Source organism: Lontra canadensis, unplaced genomic scaffold (assembly GCF_010015895.1).
Source record: "Lontra canadensis isolate GAN:19392208 unplaced genomic scaffold, GSC_riverotter_1.0 scaffold1, whole genome shotgun sequence".
Classification (NCBI taxonomy): Eukaryota; Metazoa; Chordata; class Mammalia; order Carnivora; family Mustelidae; genus Lontra; species Lontra canadensis.
The window spans coordinates 56,111,221-56,126,224 of NW_022630995.1; the positions used below are offsets into that span (position 1 = coordinate 56,111,221).

The 15,004-nt window shown below is 42.8% G+C and overlaps 1 protein-coding gene across 5 annotated transcripts in view; it reads right to left on the bottom strand.

Moving 5' to 3' along the window:
• The window catches only part of CC2D2A (coiled-coil and C2 domain containing 2A), a 135,657-nt gene that overhangs the window by 39,900 nt on the left and 80,753 nt on the right, over window positions 1-15,004 (bottom strand). For 4 of the 5 annotated variants that reach the window (XM_032854718.1, XM_032854725.1, XM_032854740.1 and 1 more), the window contains 7 exons: window positions 13,265-13,421; window positions 10,926-11,073; window positions 8,346-8,484; window positions 5,951-6,154; window positions 4,021-4,113; window positions 2,828-2,919; window positions 1,859-1,873 (listed from right to left, as the gene is read on the bottom strand). In XM_032854718.1, the coding sequence (XP_032710609.1) occupies window positions 1,859-1,873; window positions 2,828-2,919; window positions 4,021-4,113; window positions 5,951-6,154; window positions 8,346-8,484; window positions 10,926-11,073; window positions 13,265-13,421 (848 nt within the window). The remainder of the gene's footprint in view (window positions 1-1,858; window positions 1,874-2,827; window positions 2,920-4,020; window positions 4,114-5,950; window positions 6,155-8,345; window positions 8,485-10,925; window positions 11,074-13,264; window positions 13,422-15,004) is intronic. The other variant, XM_032854736.1, reaches the window with a different exon arrangement.

Sequence of the window (15,004 nt, forward strand, 5' to 3'; positions counted from 1 at the left end):
AGGGCCCGTGTCTCCCTTCCCCAGGGATGCTCCCTCTCCTGAGCCTGGGGGCACGCATTAACCTGCTCCATTCCCACGGTGACATTCACAGCCTTCCTGGGCACTTCCCTGGTAACTCAGCCTCTGGAGTTAGACAAAGCTGTGGGACTCCTGGCTCCCCTCTTTGATCTTGGGCAAGTCATCTCACCTCTTTGTCTCTGTTTCATCATCTATAAAGTGGGGATGATCATGCCTACCTCCTGGGGTGATGAAGAGGATAAGGGGGGTGGGTAGGCAAAGCACCCAGGCCCTGGTCTAGCACTGGGTGGTTGCCCTAAAATGGCAGCTGTTGGAGAGATGAGGATGGCATGATGGCAATGATTTTTCAAGAGGAAGGGGCAGGCGGGAGGATCCCTCTCCCCATTCTCCCTCTCGGTGAGGTGAAATCCCATAAACGGATTTATGAGTCATGGCAGAAGAAAGGGCCACGAAACAGGTCATTAAGTACAGCCCAGAGACTGAGCAGAAGCACAGATGTGACTCTGGACCCACAGGCTGATGCCATGGGGTTCCACAGCAGGGGACAGCACTGGCCTCTTGCCCGCTCTCGCTTCTTGGCCACCCCACCAGCACCAGGCTGCCCAGTGGCCTCCTTCCGAGGACCATAATCAGCTGGGGAGGCCCCAGCCCCTGATGGGCTCCTGCTTGCTTCCGGGGTCTTCCAGAGCAGCTGCCATTGACCAGCCCCTTCTATGAATTGAGCAGAGTGATGGGTGCCTCACAGAGACTGTTTCTAATCCTGAGAAGCCTAACCTTTATTTATCCCATTTTTCACATAAAGAAACTGGAGGCTCTGGGAGGGGATGGGATTTGCTAAAGGCTCCTCAGGAAGAGCGAGCTGTGGCTGCAGCTTGGGTCACTCTGACTAAACGGCCACCTTCTTCTGCTTTGGAAAATACTGACATATATTTATTCTTAACTCACTTAAAACAAGAGCAGGCCCATTACATGTTAACATAATGGAAAGTTATGAAACATAACTGTCTCCCCCCACCAAAAAAAAAAAAAAAGAGTGTGAGGAGAGTAATATTGCAAATCTCCTTTTCTGTGCATGACTCATTATCTGCATTTTAGTATTTTTAATTTATTTCCATTGAGATGTAATTGTTATATCACATTGTGTGTATTTAAGGCGTACAATGTATTGGTCTGATACATTTACCTCCTGGAATATGACTACCACTGTGGAGTTAGCCAACACCTTTATAACTTCACATAATTATCCTTTTTTTTTTTTTCTTTCCTGGTGGGAGAACAATTAAGATCAAGGCGTTCAGTAACTTTGAAGTTTATGGTACATATTGACTGTATTCACTCTGTTATGTCTGAGATCTCCAGAACTTATTTAATTCCTAGTTGCAAGTTGTACCCTTAAACAACATCTCCCTGATTTTCCCACCCCCTGACCAGTGGGGGTGGGAATTCTACTCTGTTTTTATTAGTTTGGCCTTTTTAGATTCCACCTATAAGTGAGATCAAACGGTATTTGTCTTTCTCTGTCTGATTTATCTCAACATAATGTCCTCAGGGTTCACTCTGTTGCAAATTAAGCCCATCTTATTAATCACTGTGCCAGGACATCCACCGAACCCAAACTTGGGGACCTCCGAGAGACATCTTTGGCAGAGGGTCCTAACCTGGCACAGCCCTTCTCTTTGTCACAATTCCTCCCCTCCCCCAGAGGTGGCTCTTCTCCTGAGACTTTGCCACCCTGCTAGCAGTCTGCATGGGGATGTCTTGGTGGTTGGGACCATCACATACAGAAACATCTTAGTTTAATGCTAAGAGCAAACCAAAATTAAAAGAAGAAAGAACATACCCTGAGCCTTCAGAACTTAATGCAGAAAGTAAAGCAGAAAAAGAAAAAGAAAGAAAAGAAATGGAAAAACAGCATGAAAATCACCATCTATTCTAAAATATAATTTTCATGACTGAAAAAATACATTCAGTGACTGGACCCGGGGCCTGGAATGAAGGGGAAGGTGTGCATGAGAGTCTGTGGGTACAGCCTCCCTCCTGGATACAAGCCAAAGAGAGGGGGTGCATTGGAATTTTTTTTTTTTTTTGGTCTCCTGCCCAACTTGGCAGTGGAGAGAAAGTACAAGCATAGGAAATAAACTTTTTAGGAGACCAAGACAATCACGGACAGGTCAGGAAGTTAATGCACTACACAAGACCACCAATATAGAAAGTTATTTTTCACCTTTTATACCTCCACCTTTAGTTGAGATAATTTGAAGATTTTTCCAAGTAACAGGGAGACAATTGAGCAAATGCAATCAAATCTCAGTTTCTATGTGAATACCCATTTTCCCTGCTGCCCCTGACCCCTCACCAAACACACAGCAGCTCTCAGTCTCTCCCCACCGCCTGGAATCCCAGGGCTTGTTCTGAGGCACCCCCTCTGTCCGTGTGTGCATGTGTGCAGGGGAGTGAGGGACAGACTGGAAGGGGTAGAGGAAAAGCAGGAGCGTGCAGGAGGGAAATGCTGTCAGATTTCATCTGACTGGAGCAGGGAACTGGCAAATGCTGGTGGAGCTGACTTGGGCATGGTGGGAGATGAGATGGTGTGTACTGGGCATGATGGAGAGCATCTCATGTGACTTGCTCAGTAAAATCCTCCAACTACTGTAACCATGAGGTGTTAATCAGGTTTTACCAGTTCCCAGCATTACCGGGGGCCCAAATATGTACCAAACAAGGATAAAAATCTTCTATGTACATGAAAATTTTAATATGATGCAACGAAAATAATTTGATAAGAAACAAAAGATTTCTTCGCTCTTACCTGATATTGGGAACTTCTTCTTCTACGACCAAATCCGAAAGAAGAAAATGGTGTTTTGCAATCAGGAAACGATTTATCACGGATTCTCTAACCTGAGGACAGACAGGTGTTTTATTTCAAATGTTCCTGGAACATTACAGCTCACTCCCTCCACTCCTTCCAGTCTTCACTCAGTGTCACCTCAGTGCCTCCTCCCAGCACACGTGCACTTTCCTCCCTGGTGCTGACCTCTTCCTATAGCAATCATACCGCTTTGCTCACTAATACCCCCCTAAGGCAGAGGGGGTTCTGTTCCACTCACTGCTATATTCATGGGACGAGGGAAAGTTCCTGGTGGATGATCGTGAAATTTTGCTGAGTGAATGAACAACTGGAGAAAACAGGACCCATCTTGAAGCACATAGATTTCAGATTCTTAACTTCTTCCTCTATTTAGACTGATTTATTTTCTAATTATTCCTTAAATAGAGAACGTCTTAAATATAATAAATTGTGGCTTTTTAAAAAAAAAAAGATTTTATTTATTTGAGAGACTGAGGGAGGGAGAGAGAGAGCACAAGTGGGGGAGGGGGGAGTCACATTAGGGAGAGGGAGAAGCAGACTCCCCGCTGAGCAAGGATCCCAATGTGGGACTCAATCCCAGGACTCTGGGATCATGACCCAACCCAAAGGCAATTGCTTAACCAACTGAGCCACCCAGGCGCCCAAAAATTGTTTTTTTATACGGAGCCCACAGGGTAGATCTTTTGGGAGTGAAAAATGTGCCCTAGTGACTATAGCATTTCCAACAAGTTACATTTATTAGGAGAAGGAAGGGCAAAAGGATATTTCAAGTTTTTAGTGCATCAGGGCAGTTAGTATGTGGTTTATAAAATTTTTCCATTACAAAGGTGATATGATACAAACATTGAAATATGAGAAAAATTGTGACTTAAAGAAATTCTATCCCTTGTAATCATGCCTCACTTAAGATAACCACTGATCGTAAAATGAGATATATCCTGGTGTTCCATACATTCAAAAGATGAAGATGGCTGCTAATTTCATATCTGTAATTATGAGCAAAAAAGTCTAGAGAGGTTAAGTGATGTTTGTCCCACAGAGAACTTCGAAGAATAGACATCACCCTCCCCCCAGTGTGAGGGTACTGGCTGTTTTCCCCTTTGAAGACTCTGTAAAATGATATTCCTTACCTGTTGGAGGTACTTGGCTACTATGGCCCTATGGGTATCTATGTGGTCCTTGGTTTCAATTATGTTTCTGTCTCGTAAACGTTTCTCATAGTCCTAAAATTAAAAAGGAATCATTTTGTGATTGTGAATTACTAGTACTTTCCCACGTGAGACTAGAGAGTTTATCTTAAATCAGAGAATTTATCACATGTGGTTTAAATAATAACTTATGGTTCTAAGTGTTTCTTCCACCTTCCTCTTCATTTTTGGTTCAAGATTGATCTTGGATGCAGTATGCAGGTTTTGGAACCAGTTGGCTGAACTGCCTTATAAGTAGAAGATAATTCTGTAGCACAATTACAACATAAGCTTTTCATGTAGGAAGAAAGAAGCCACAGAGGTAACCAAGAGACTCACTATAGTTCAAGATGCTAAGCTCACTCGAGCAACTCAGCCAAAGCTTCTGTTGGCATTTTTGTCTTTTCTATTTTAAGTAGAGCACTTGCAAAAATAGTAAATAGCATCTGGCTGCAGCTGACACGGGTCACCTACTTGGAGGAGTACAGGGTGCATGAGCTTTGTCTTAGGCGGCTGACTTTCCTCTCTCTTTCTATCATAAAATCCCCCAGGGGCCCAGGAAGCAGCCATGTTCTGCTTCAGTCCTTCGGTGGTCACAGCTGAATACCCAGAGAGGCTCTTAACCCATCCTGGGCAACTCAAGCCAGCTGTTCCCAAGATTTTTTTTTTTTTTTCCCCAAAGATTTATTTACTTATCTTAGAGAGAGTGTGCCCGAGAGCGTGGTTGGGGGGAAAGGGGAGAAAGAGAGAGAGCGAATACTCAAGCAGATTCCCTGCTTGGTAGAGCCCAACTCTGGCTGGATCCCAGGACCCTGAGATCATGACCTGAGCCAAAATCAAGAGCCAGAAGCTCAACTGACTGATCCACCCAGGCCCCCATAGCTGTTCCCAAGATTTTTAAGCTTGGGACAGATGGAGAAAAGTCCTTGCCGAGTTCAGGTTCTGGGTCCAGGTGTCGTTGAGGTGCAGCTGAACTCCTACCATTCATGCCTCTTTAGATAGTCAATCCGATTTTCGCATTACATCATCCAATAAACTCTCCTTTCGGAGTAGCTTAAATTGGCTTTTTATCACTCACCGTCACAAACCCGAACTAATACAAAGAACCAAGTAACCAAAAGTACTCTCCGTTTCCACACTTTCTGCATAAAAAATCATCATGGCAAAAAAAAAAAAAAAAAAAAAATCATCATGGTGGGGCGCCTGGGTGGCTCAGTGGGTTAAGCCTCTGCCTTCAGCTCAGGTCATGATCAAGGTCCTGGGATCAAACCCCACATCAGGCTCTCTGCTCAGCCGGGAGCCTGCCTCCTCCTCTCTCTCTGCCTGCCTCTCTGCCTACTTGTGATCTCTGTCAAATAAATAAATAAAATCTTAAAAAAAAAAATCATCATGGTATCAATTTCCAGTGGCTCTCCGTTTACCTCATCAAACACTAACTTGCCTGTCAGGCTCTCACTGGCCTGCCGCCCCCACCCGCCAAAACACACGCCTATTGCCTGTAGCTCCTCAAAGGTTCCCCACCTGCAGTCTCCCTCATCTGCCAGACCTGTGCGCCCTGCCCACCCAAGGCGGCTGAGACCCCAGGAGCTCCTGCCAGCGCCTCTCACAGGAACAGTGTGGCAGGGTAATTTCCCATAGTAACACTTAGGAGACTTTTCAACCCTAATTCTTCTTCATTTGTATGTTATTATATGGGGCACAGAGATCACTTAAACGTTAAGTTTAAGAAAAATAATGGAAAGGTTAAGTGCTATAAATGAGAAAACAATATGGCCATCGAGAACGTGACAGCAAGAAAACACACATGAATAGTATACTGAATGGTACGAAGATATTTTATTACGGTATTAACTCTTCCGTGGCAGTTTCTTACCTGGAATACTTTTTCCAGAATTTCTCGATCATATGCCGGAATTTGCTTATAATTTCGGAATTCGGGCACCTCTTGGCTTCTAAGACAAAGAAGCCTGAATCGTTTGGATCTATTTAATTCTTCATCCGAAACAAAGTTAAATTCTTGTTGCAGCTGCTCTAGGCGGAAGAAATCAGGGACATAGGATTCACCGCTGGTAGCAACCTAGAGAAAACGAGACACAACTTTAGATGGCAGGCATTTTGCATCTGAAGAAACCCAGCATTCCCATCCATTCCCATCTTTTGGGAATGGAAGCTGAACAGTTGTGGACTGAGACTTGAAACATCCAGCCTTTCATTTAAGGATGAGATCCGTTAACATATAACAGTACTAAGTCAGATGCTGTCTATTCCTGTACGAGTTGTAAAAAGTACCACAAATCATTTTTCCCCCCAAAATTATAAAGTTCGCTTTTTGATACGCATGCATCCCTCATAGGTTGTTATGCAAATCTACAGCCTGAAAGGTGACAGATTTGTATCAGTGTATTACCAGGTGCCTCTTGGAAATAGGATTGCTTATATACAGAGTACATGAAATCTAATATATGTATTTAAAATATGGCTAAGACATATTTGTATATTAAAATACAAATATATAAAAGATAACTTAATAAAACTTTAAAAATTATATTTAACAAAATATTTTAAAATATTAAAAACATAATTAACAAAATATTTTAAAATATTTAAAAAATATATATTTATGCACACATGTAGATCTGGTCCCAGAATCAGCTGGTCAGCCTCCCTGGTTTAAGGGCCATGCTCTTCTGTCTCTAAATAGCACCTCACAGCCTTGGTCACTGAGTAGAGAGAACCAGAGATGGTTCTGGGCACCAACCCCCCTACACTGGCACCAAAAGGATGGTTTCAGGATTCTGCTGAGAGGCTGAGCAGGTGGGGCTGACCTTTGCTCAGGTGTCTGCTTGCCTGTCTGTGGGGGCTTTGCCAGTGGCACCCTCCTCCTAACTGAAGGAAAGCCAGGGAGCAGAGATTTGCTGGGGCTTTGCATGGGGAAAGGTGATCTCGCTGTGAAAATCCATTAAAAAGAGGCTAGTCAGGAAGACATCCCTGTGTTCTGTCCCTCTAACGGGAAGACAAATAGTTTAAAAGAAAAATATGGAGGAGACACTTGTACTATATTACCACTGACTTAAAGATAGTAATCGAGGGTGCCTGGGAGGCTCAGTCAGCTGAGCAACTGCCTTTGGCTCAGGTCATGATCCCAGGGTCCTGGGATCAAGCCCCATATTGGCTTCCTGCTCTGCAGGGAGTCTGCTTCTCCTTCTGCCCCTCATCCCCACTTGTGCTTGCTCTCTCTCCCTCTTGCAAAAATAAATAGATAGTAATCAAAATGTGATTTGAAAATTCTATAAGGAATAGTCTATGCTCTAGATAATATGGCCTTTTCTTTCCAATATTTCTTTTATTCGCACTAAGAAGTATCATGTTGGAAGGAGAGGTTCTAAAGATAAACATCAAAATAAACCAAAGCTCGCTTTGAGACTTATCTTAGAAAGTTGAGGGCAGAAATGAACATGTTATCCTGGACCCAGGTCCCCTGCTGATGAACTCACACGAATGAACATGATCACAGAATGTGTTGCTGTGGTCGCTTTCTAGATCATCTACTTGTTTATTATGTTTTTATAGCAATTATGAACTTGGGAATAAAAACAGTTTTATTTGCTACCAAGAAAAATCATTTACTGACTAATGTTCCATTTTATGTATAAATTCAGTGAAGAATTTTGAATGGTATGATAGACACAAGCAATTTATCTCAGACATACTTAAATGAAACCGAAATGATAATCTAATTAATCATCAAATAGGAGAACAAACATAATCACCATTTCTGAAAACATCCCTATCAGCCTTTCCACGTGTGATGGACTGAGCATGTGCTCTGGAACCAGATCAACTCGGACCCGAGTCCTTACCAGTCGCATGAGCTTGAGGAAGTGACTCTGAGTGTCCACACTCAGGTTCCTCTCCATAGGAGGGGCCGAGTAAGACCTCTCTTTAGCGCTTTGCAGAAGTTAGAGGTGGGAGCAAAAGCAATATCACAAGAACAACTGTTACTGATTGCCCACCGACTGTGTGCCCGGCTAAGTGTGGAAATGCAGCAGCGCGTGTCCTCACAGCCACACTGTGAGGGTGTCTGAGCCAGACAGAGGCAGAACCTGACCGTAAACCTATCATTCAACCTAGCCCTCATGTTCTTAACATGCTATCACATGGGAGATCACTGTGTGAAAGAAAATGTATGTGAAGGGCTGAGCCATTTCTATTATGATCACCCCAAGTTGAGAAGTGGGGGGGTGCACACAGTTCTCCTGCCACATTACCGATATTAGCTGCATCAAAGGGGCATTGTTGGGGTCGTTCGGGTCGAGCTTGGACTCTGCTGCCCACTTGGCCAACTTTTTCAAGTCTGTCAGTCCGGATGTGCCAATAGAGGAGATGGCATCTGCCCTCTTCAAAGCGCTGGGGAAAAAAATGAGTGCCATGAGACAGCCATGTTCACAGGGTGGTTTGCCTCAGGCCCACAGAGTTCCAGGGACAGCACTGCTTCAGAAGGCTCTTACCGTCTACGGGAGAAAATCTGATCATAAGGAAGGAGTTTTGCCATTTTCCTTTACTTGATGACGGCTCTTAAGCATGTTATAGGGATAACAGAGAAGAGTGAATGGGAGGGGACACAATACCTGATACCTGCAAACCACATACCTGATAAGGAGTTATGGCTTAAAATATCCAGGAAACTCATAGCTCAATAGCAATAAAACAAAGAATCTAATTAAAAAATGGGCAGAGGACCAACAGACATTTCTCCAAAGAAGACATGCAGATGGCCAGCAGGGACTTGAAAAGGTGCTCAATCACCATCACTCCCCACCAGGGAAATGCAAACCCAAACCACAGTGAGATATCACCTTACACCTCTTAGAATGGCCATCATCAAAGAGACACAAGGTAACAAGTGCTGGTGAGGAAGTGGAGAAAAGGGAACCCTCGTGCACTGTTGGGGGGAATGTAAATTGGTACAAACACTGGAAAACACTGGAGGATCCTCAAGAAATTTAAAGTAGGACATCCACATGATTCAGTAATTCCACTTCTGGGTATATATCTGAAGGACACAAAATCACTATCCTGGAGAGGTATCTGCACCCCCATATTTATTACAGCATTATTTGTAAGAGCCAAGACACGGCAACTTGACTGTCTATCAGCGGAAGAAGGAATAAAGAAAATGTGGTATGGATATGCAATGGAGTATTACGCAGCCATAAAAAAGAAGGCTTCCTGTCATCTGCAACAACATGGATGGAGCTTGAGGGCGTCATGCTAAGTGAAATAAGTCAGACAGAGCAAGGCAGGTATTTTAGGATTTCACTTATATATGGAATTAAAAACGAAACAAAACTCATAGAAACAGAGAAATAGATTGGTGGTTGCCAGGGATAGGGTGGGGGGAGGGGAATGGGCAAAGAGGGGGTCAAAAGGTCCAAAGTTCCAGTTCTACGATAAATAATTTTGGGAGGGCTAATGTACAGCATGATGACCATAGTTAACAATACTTTACTTCACATTTAAAAGTCAAAAAAAAAAAAAAAAGTTCCTGAGAGAGTAGATCTGAAAAGTTCTCATGGCAAGGAAAACAAAATTTGTCACTGTATGTGGTGACAAATATGAAGTAGACTTATTTGGGTGATTATTATTTCACAGTATATACATTAACCAAATCTCTATGTTGTACATCTTAAACTTATACAATGTTTTATGTCAGTTCCATCTCAAGAAAACCAAGTACGATGTGGCCCACCCCTAGAGTCCTGGGATCCAGGCCAGATTGGCCTCCAGTGCCTCAGTTCCCACACAACTGGGGACCACTGGTAGCCGGGGCTCGAATAAACACACAAGTGATTTAAGCACCATCTTCGGACATGCCTGAGTTGCCAGGAGGCCAGCGGTTGCCAGCAACGGTGAGCTGTGGCTTTGTTAGCAGCACTGCATATCTTGGTACCCATCCTGGGCTCGCTCAACCCCCTCTCCTGAGTTGCTGGAGCTCTCATTCCCAGTGTGAAACTTAGTGGGATGAATCCATCGGCCGCACTTATACTCCAAGGCCTCCCCTGGATGTGGCTGCCAATCTCCTGACTGAGACAGTGTGGAGCAGCATTCCTTGTGCTCATCCCAGGAACACAGGCATCAGAATCAGGATGGAGAGGGCATAAAGGGAACGAAACAAGCCCCACTCTATTTCCACGTGTGTTGTAAATGATAGCTTGTGAACTGGAAAGGGTCTTCTTGACGATGAGAAGTCTTTTTGTTTTAGAGTGGAGGCACTTGAGGCCTAGAATAGTAAAAGATTAACTCAAGACACATCTGTTGGGGCAGGACGGAAGCAAGAATCGAGCCCAGGCCACCTGGTTCCTATGGTCCAGGCCTCCTGGACAGGCACCCACCACGAGGAGGTAGGGACTGCCAAAGGGGGAAATGGCAGAGGCCCAGAGTGCCTTTTCTTCTGTTCTGGGTTGGAACCTAAGGAGCTAGCAACCAAGGAGGTTTTATAACAACCAGAAGTTTCTACAACCATCCTCATTCACATTGAGGGCCACGTATGTATGCACAACTGTATGCTGTGTACTTCCCTGACTATAAAATGGGGCCAGAAATCCTTCAGAGAGTTACTGGAGAGATTAAATAAGGCAAAGTGCTTTGTGCTGTTTCTGACACTGCTGAACATCTAATACTTAATAGGCTATTAATATTTTAATTCTTACCTCAAGAACAATAGAAAACCCTAAAAATCCTGGCACAGGAGAATAAAAGGAAAGAAGGTAACATTGCAAGGTTCCCCCTCCCATGTCATGAATACAAACGCTGGCATTACTCATCCATTTACTCTAGACACCCATTACCTTCTAAATCCGATGTTCTGCTGTGACAGTGGGGGAATTAAAGGGATCCCATTTTCTCCAATGGCCCAGGCCACACTGTTGGACACCTTCCCCGAGGTCATTAGAATCAGTTGATTACTACCATCTGCTTCAAATGAGAAGGGCACTCCTGGGGAAACACCAGATTACACAGACATTGCTGAGAAAAAGGGAGTGAGCCCAGCCCTGGTAGGAAAGCAGACAGTAGACAAATGTGCTGGCAGGATGGAACAGAATTCCAGTCAGCATCACTGAACTTCTTCAGGCAAGGACTCGGAATTAGCCGCTTGGTTCTAGCTCTGACAGCAGCTTGTAGACCTTATATAATGAATGAGGTGTGGTGAGTGGGACCATCTGTGTGTCTATTCTGGTTCTGCCACTTAACAGCTGTGCGGCCATAAACGGATTGCTTAACTTCTCCAAGCCTTCGTTTCTTTATGTGTGAAATCAGGATAAAAATAGTACCTCCTAAGAAAGATGACTATGAAGACCTCCATTCATTCACTCAGTGAACAAATACGTATTTGGCTCCTCCTTCAAGCCAGGCACTATTCTAGGTACTGCCGATCACAGTAAAGAAGCAAAACGGATGAGAATCCCTGTTCTCAAGTTTCTATTGCAACAGGAGGCAGGCAATAAATAAGAGGAATGTGTGGTATGTTAGAGAGGGATAAATGGGGAAGAAAAACCATAAATTAGGGAGCATATATAGAAAACGTGCATTTTGGGAGGGTGGGGAAGGGCTGAACTTTTAGACGGGGTGGCGGAGGAGGCTTCATGAGAGGGGGACTTTTGGATAAAGGCCTGAAGCGAAGGAAGAAGGGAGACATGCAGATTGTTGGGAAAGAGCATTTCTGGCAGAAGGAACGAGTTCAAGTGCTTAAGGGTGTGCCTGAGTGAGGAGCCACATGTCAAGTGTGGTCGTCCTTGCAGAGCACTTAGAGCCTGGAAGACAGTGGCCACTCCACAGACCTCAGCTACGTGCAAGCTACTGGGCAACGGTGAGCCTCACTTACTTATCAGGCCTCTACCGATTGGAAATTCATGATAAAAAGTCTCGGGGCAGATTGTTTAATCCACTAAAGGAAGGAAAGGTTTTTCAAGCACTAAATATAGTGACTGCATGTTGTGCAGTTCCAGTTAATATTAGTAGCACAAAACAGAACCACTATTACGCTGTAATAGCATCTCTGTATTTTTCAAAGATCTTCCCTTAAAATTGAATATCCACTTTAATCTTCAAAATAACCCTAAAAGACATGAAAGGGAATCCTTAGATTCATTTTATGAATGAAGACGATGATATTCAAAGAGATTACATAATTACTAGGGTCCCACAATTTATCAGTGTGAGGACTGGAACTAAAGCCAAGTCTCCAGACTTGTAGATTGGTGATTGGATTTGAGCCAAAAAGAATTCTTGCAGATACGTCTCCAGATATGATCTTATAATAAAAAAATCACTAGACACACAAGGAAACAAGCCATCAAGAATAAGGGGCAACAAAAGCAGACCAATAAGCAGACAGGTATTGGAATGATTAGTACAGAATGTTCAAACTATGTGTACGTGTTTTTAAAAATAAAGAAGTAATGACTGGATAAAAGAAATGAAATGATTGAGAGTTGGAGGAAAGGACAAATGTTATCATAACGACCAGATTGGAAAATAACTAAATAGAATTTATAGAGGTGAAAATGCAATAATAAAATGAAAAACTCCGTGATGAGTTTCAATAATTAGATACAGCCAAAGAGTGAATTCATGACTTGGAAGACAGATTTAAAGAAGTTTTATGGGATATAGTAGTGAAAAAAAAAAGATAGCAAGGTATATTATAGAGGTTAAGAAAATGGTGGGCAGAGAAGGTAGGTACATCATATATCTAATCACAATCATGGGGATAAGAGAGAAGATATTAATTAATAACATCCCTATTATAATTATTTAAGTTTTTCAAACTTTCAGTCTTATGAATAATACCATGATGTACATTTTTTATGCACAAAGCTTTGTCCTTGTTTTAAATTATTCTCTTACAAAAGATTCCTAGAAGAAAAATTAAGGTGTCAAAGGCATTTTAAAGGTCTTTATTCACATTGTCAAACTACTTTATACTTGCCTAGTTATATGAATTTACTGGCCACCAACAGTATACAAAAAAAAGAATTTGCAAAAAATTACATATCATCTTTTTAATTTGAATTTCTGAAAGCAATCTTATAATTATCTGGTTGTGTGAAAATGAAAAAAAAAAAAAAGCCAAGTTCAAAACTGACAGTAAAATCATGAGCCATTAAGAATAATTTGCTTTCCTTACCACTTCCAACTCCCTCGTGGTCCAGTGTCACATGCTGGTTACTACTAAACTCCACTTCTTCAATGGGAGCTCTGCCAGTGACAACGGTAGTTTCAGGAATAGGCAGAAACACTTCTGCTAGCAATGTGGTACCAGTGTGTCCAACTGTTTCATATACCTGAAATTGAGGAAGAAAAACAGTCAAAGAAAAACAGTAGGAGTATGCTCACTGCCAGATATTTAAGCCATTTACCTATGCTGATCACTGTTCTAGCCCAGAGCATCCACGTCAGAGTGGAAAAGTTGAGTTGTGTTATTGTGGTTCCCATGGAGACTAAGTTACAACCTATTAGTGGCCAAGTTGTTGACATCCTGTTCTCTTGTCTGGTCTACTATCCTGGGGTGGAGAGGTTAATCATAGGAGCAGGCTATCACAACCGTTTCCATTTCAAACCAATACATAGGTTATGAATGGGCTTCCTCTTTTTCCTGTTTGTGTTATTTCTCAGGAAAAGAAATGCCATCAGGTGGAATCGGTGAGATAAAATGGGCATGCCACTAGATGATTTATTATTTACACCTCAAAGTCAATAGGAGAAGTATCATACCTAGAAGTACTCTAGAGCATCAGGTTCAAATCTACTATTTAGTAAATCTTCCAAATTCTTTCCTTCAAGAGCTCATTTAATCTGTTGGCTGCTGAAACCCTACCAGCTCCTTCTCAGACTTTCTCCCAAGAGGGAGCCAACTGGACCAACTGCAACTCTAATTACTGTGGCGTGTCTCATTTTAATGCCATCACCATGAAAGGATCAGTTCCCAAGGCAACCATAGATTATGTACATACAATGCAGCTCAATAGGAACTTCGCTCCATTGGATCAAATGTCTCTTGTACCCTTGGATCATTTCACTTTTGTGGTAAGAAGATGACAAAATATTCCACAGTTCTGCTGGTTTCTTTCCTGTATTTTTTTCTTTCCCTCTGAGAGGTCTCTGGCTAGTACATATTTCTCCAAAGTGCTGACTTTGCTCATTTATTTTTACTAATTAAATATTCATATTTTTCTTCTTGTGCAATAGAGTCCCCCTCTGATTAATACTTTCCACTTACCGCTGGGATGCACAAAGAAGACACTACAGGTCCTCTCCCCGCCCCCACTCTCCCCTACAGGGCATATGAAATGAATTATTTTTCAAGGATGAGGATGAGGCTGAATTAGTGTTAGGCTGCCATCCTGGCCTCGTCTCCCTGTATCCACCAGCTCGCATTTGCCAGATGGCTGGCTGAGCTTGGAGGGTCTACTGGAGCAAAGACAAAGACATGACAACTGAATTCAGAACCCTGAACTTAATATCACTGTGAGCTGTTCTAACAGGTTATGTGCGCTGAGAGACCTGTGATTGTCAGGGCCCACCTGTGCTGAGTGGCCAAGTCCACCTAATTCAGGGCTCAGCAACAAGCCCATGAGTATGCCACGTTCTCCAAATTCATCTTTATCAGTTAAAAAAAAAGTGATATTTTGGTCTCTATTAAAAAACACCTTTTTTTAATGTCAAATACGTAATCCTAGAAGAACAATACAGCATGAACCCATCACCTGGCTTCAAATACCATTAGCTTATGGCCAACCTGGTTTCATCTCTACTCTCATGTTTTCCCCTCTCCACCAATATTTGGAACCCAGACATCATTCCATCTGTAAATATTTCAGTATGTGTCTCTAAAAGAGAAGGATATAAAAAAGCATAGCTATAATAC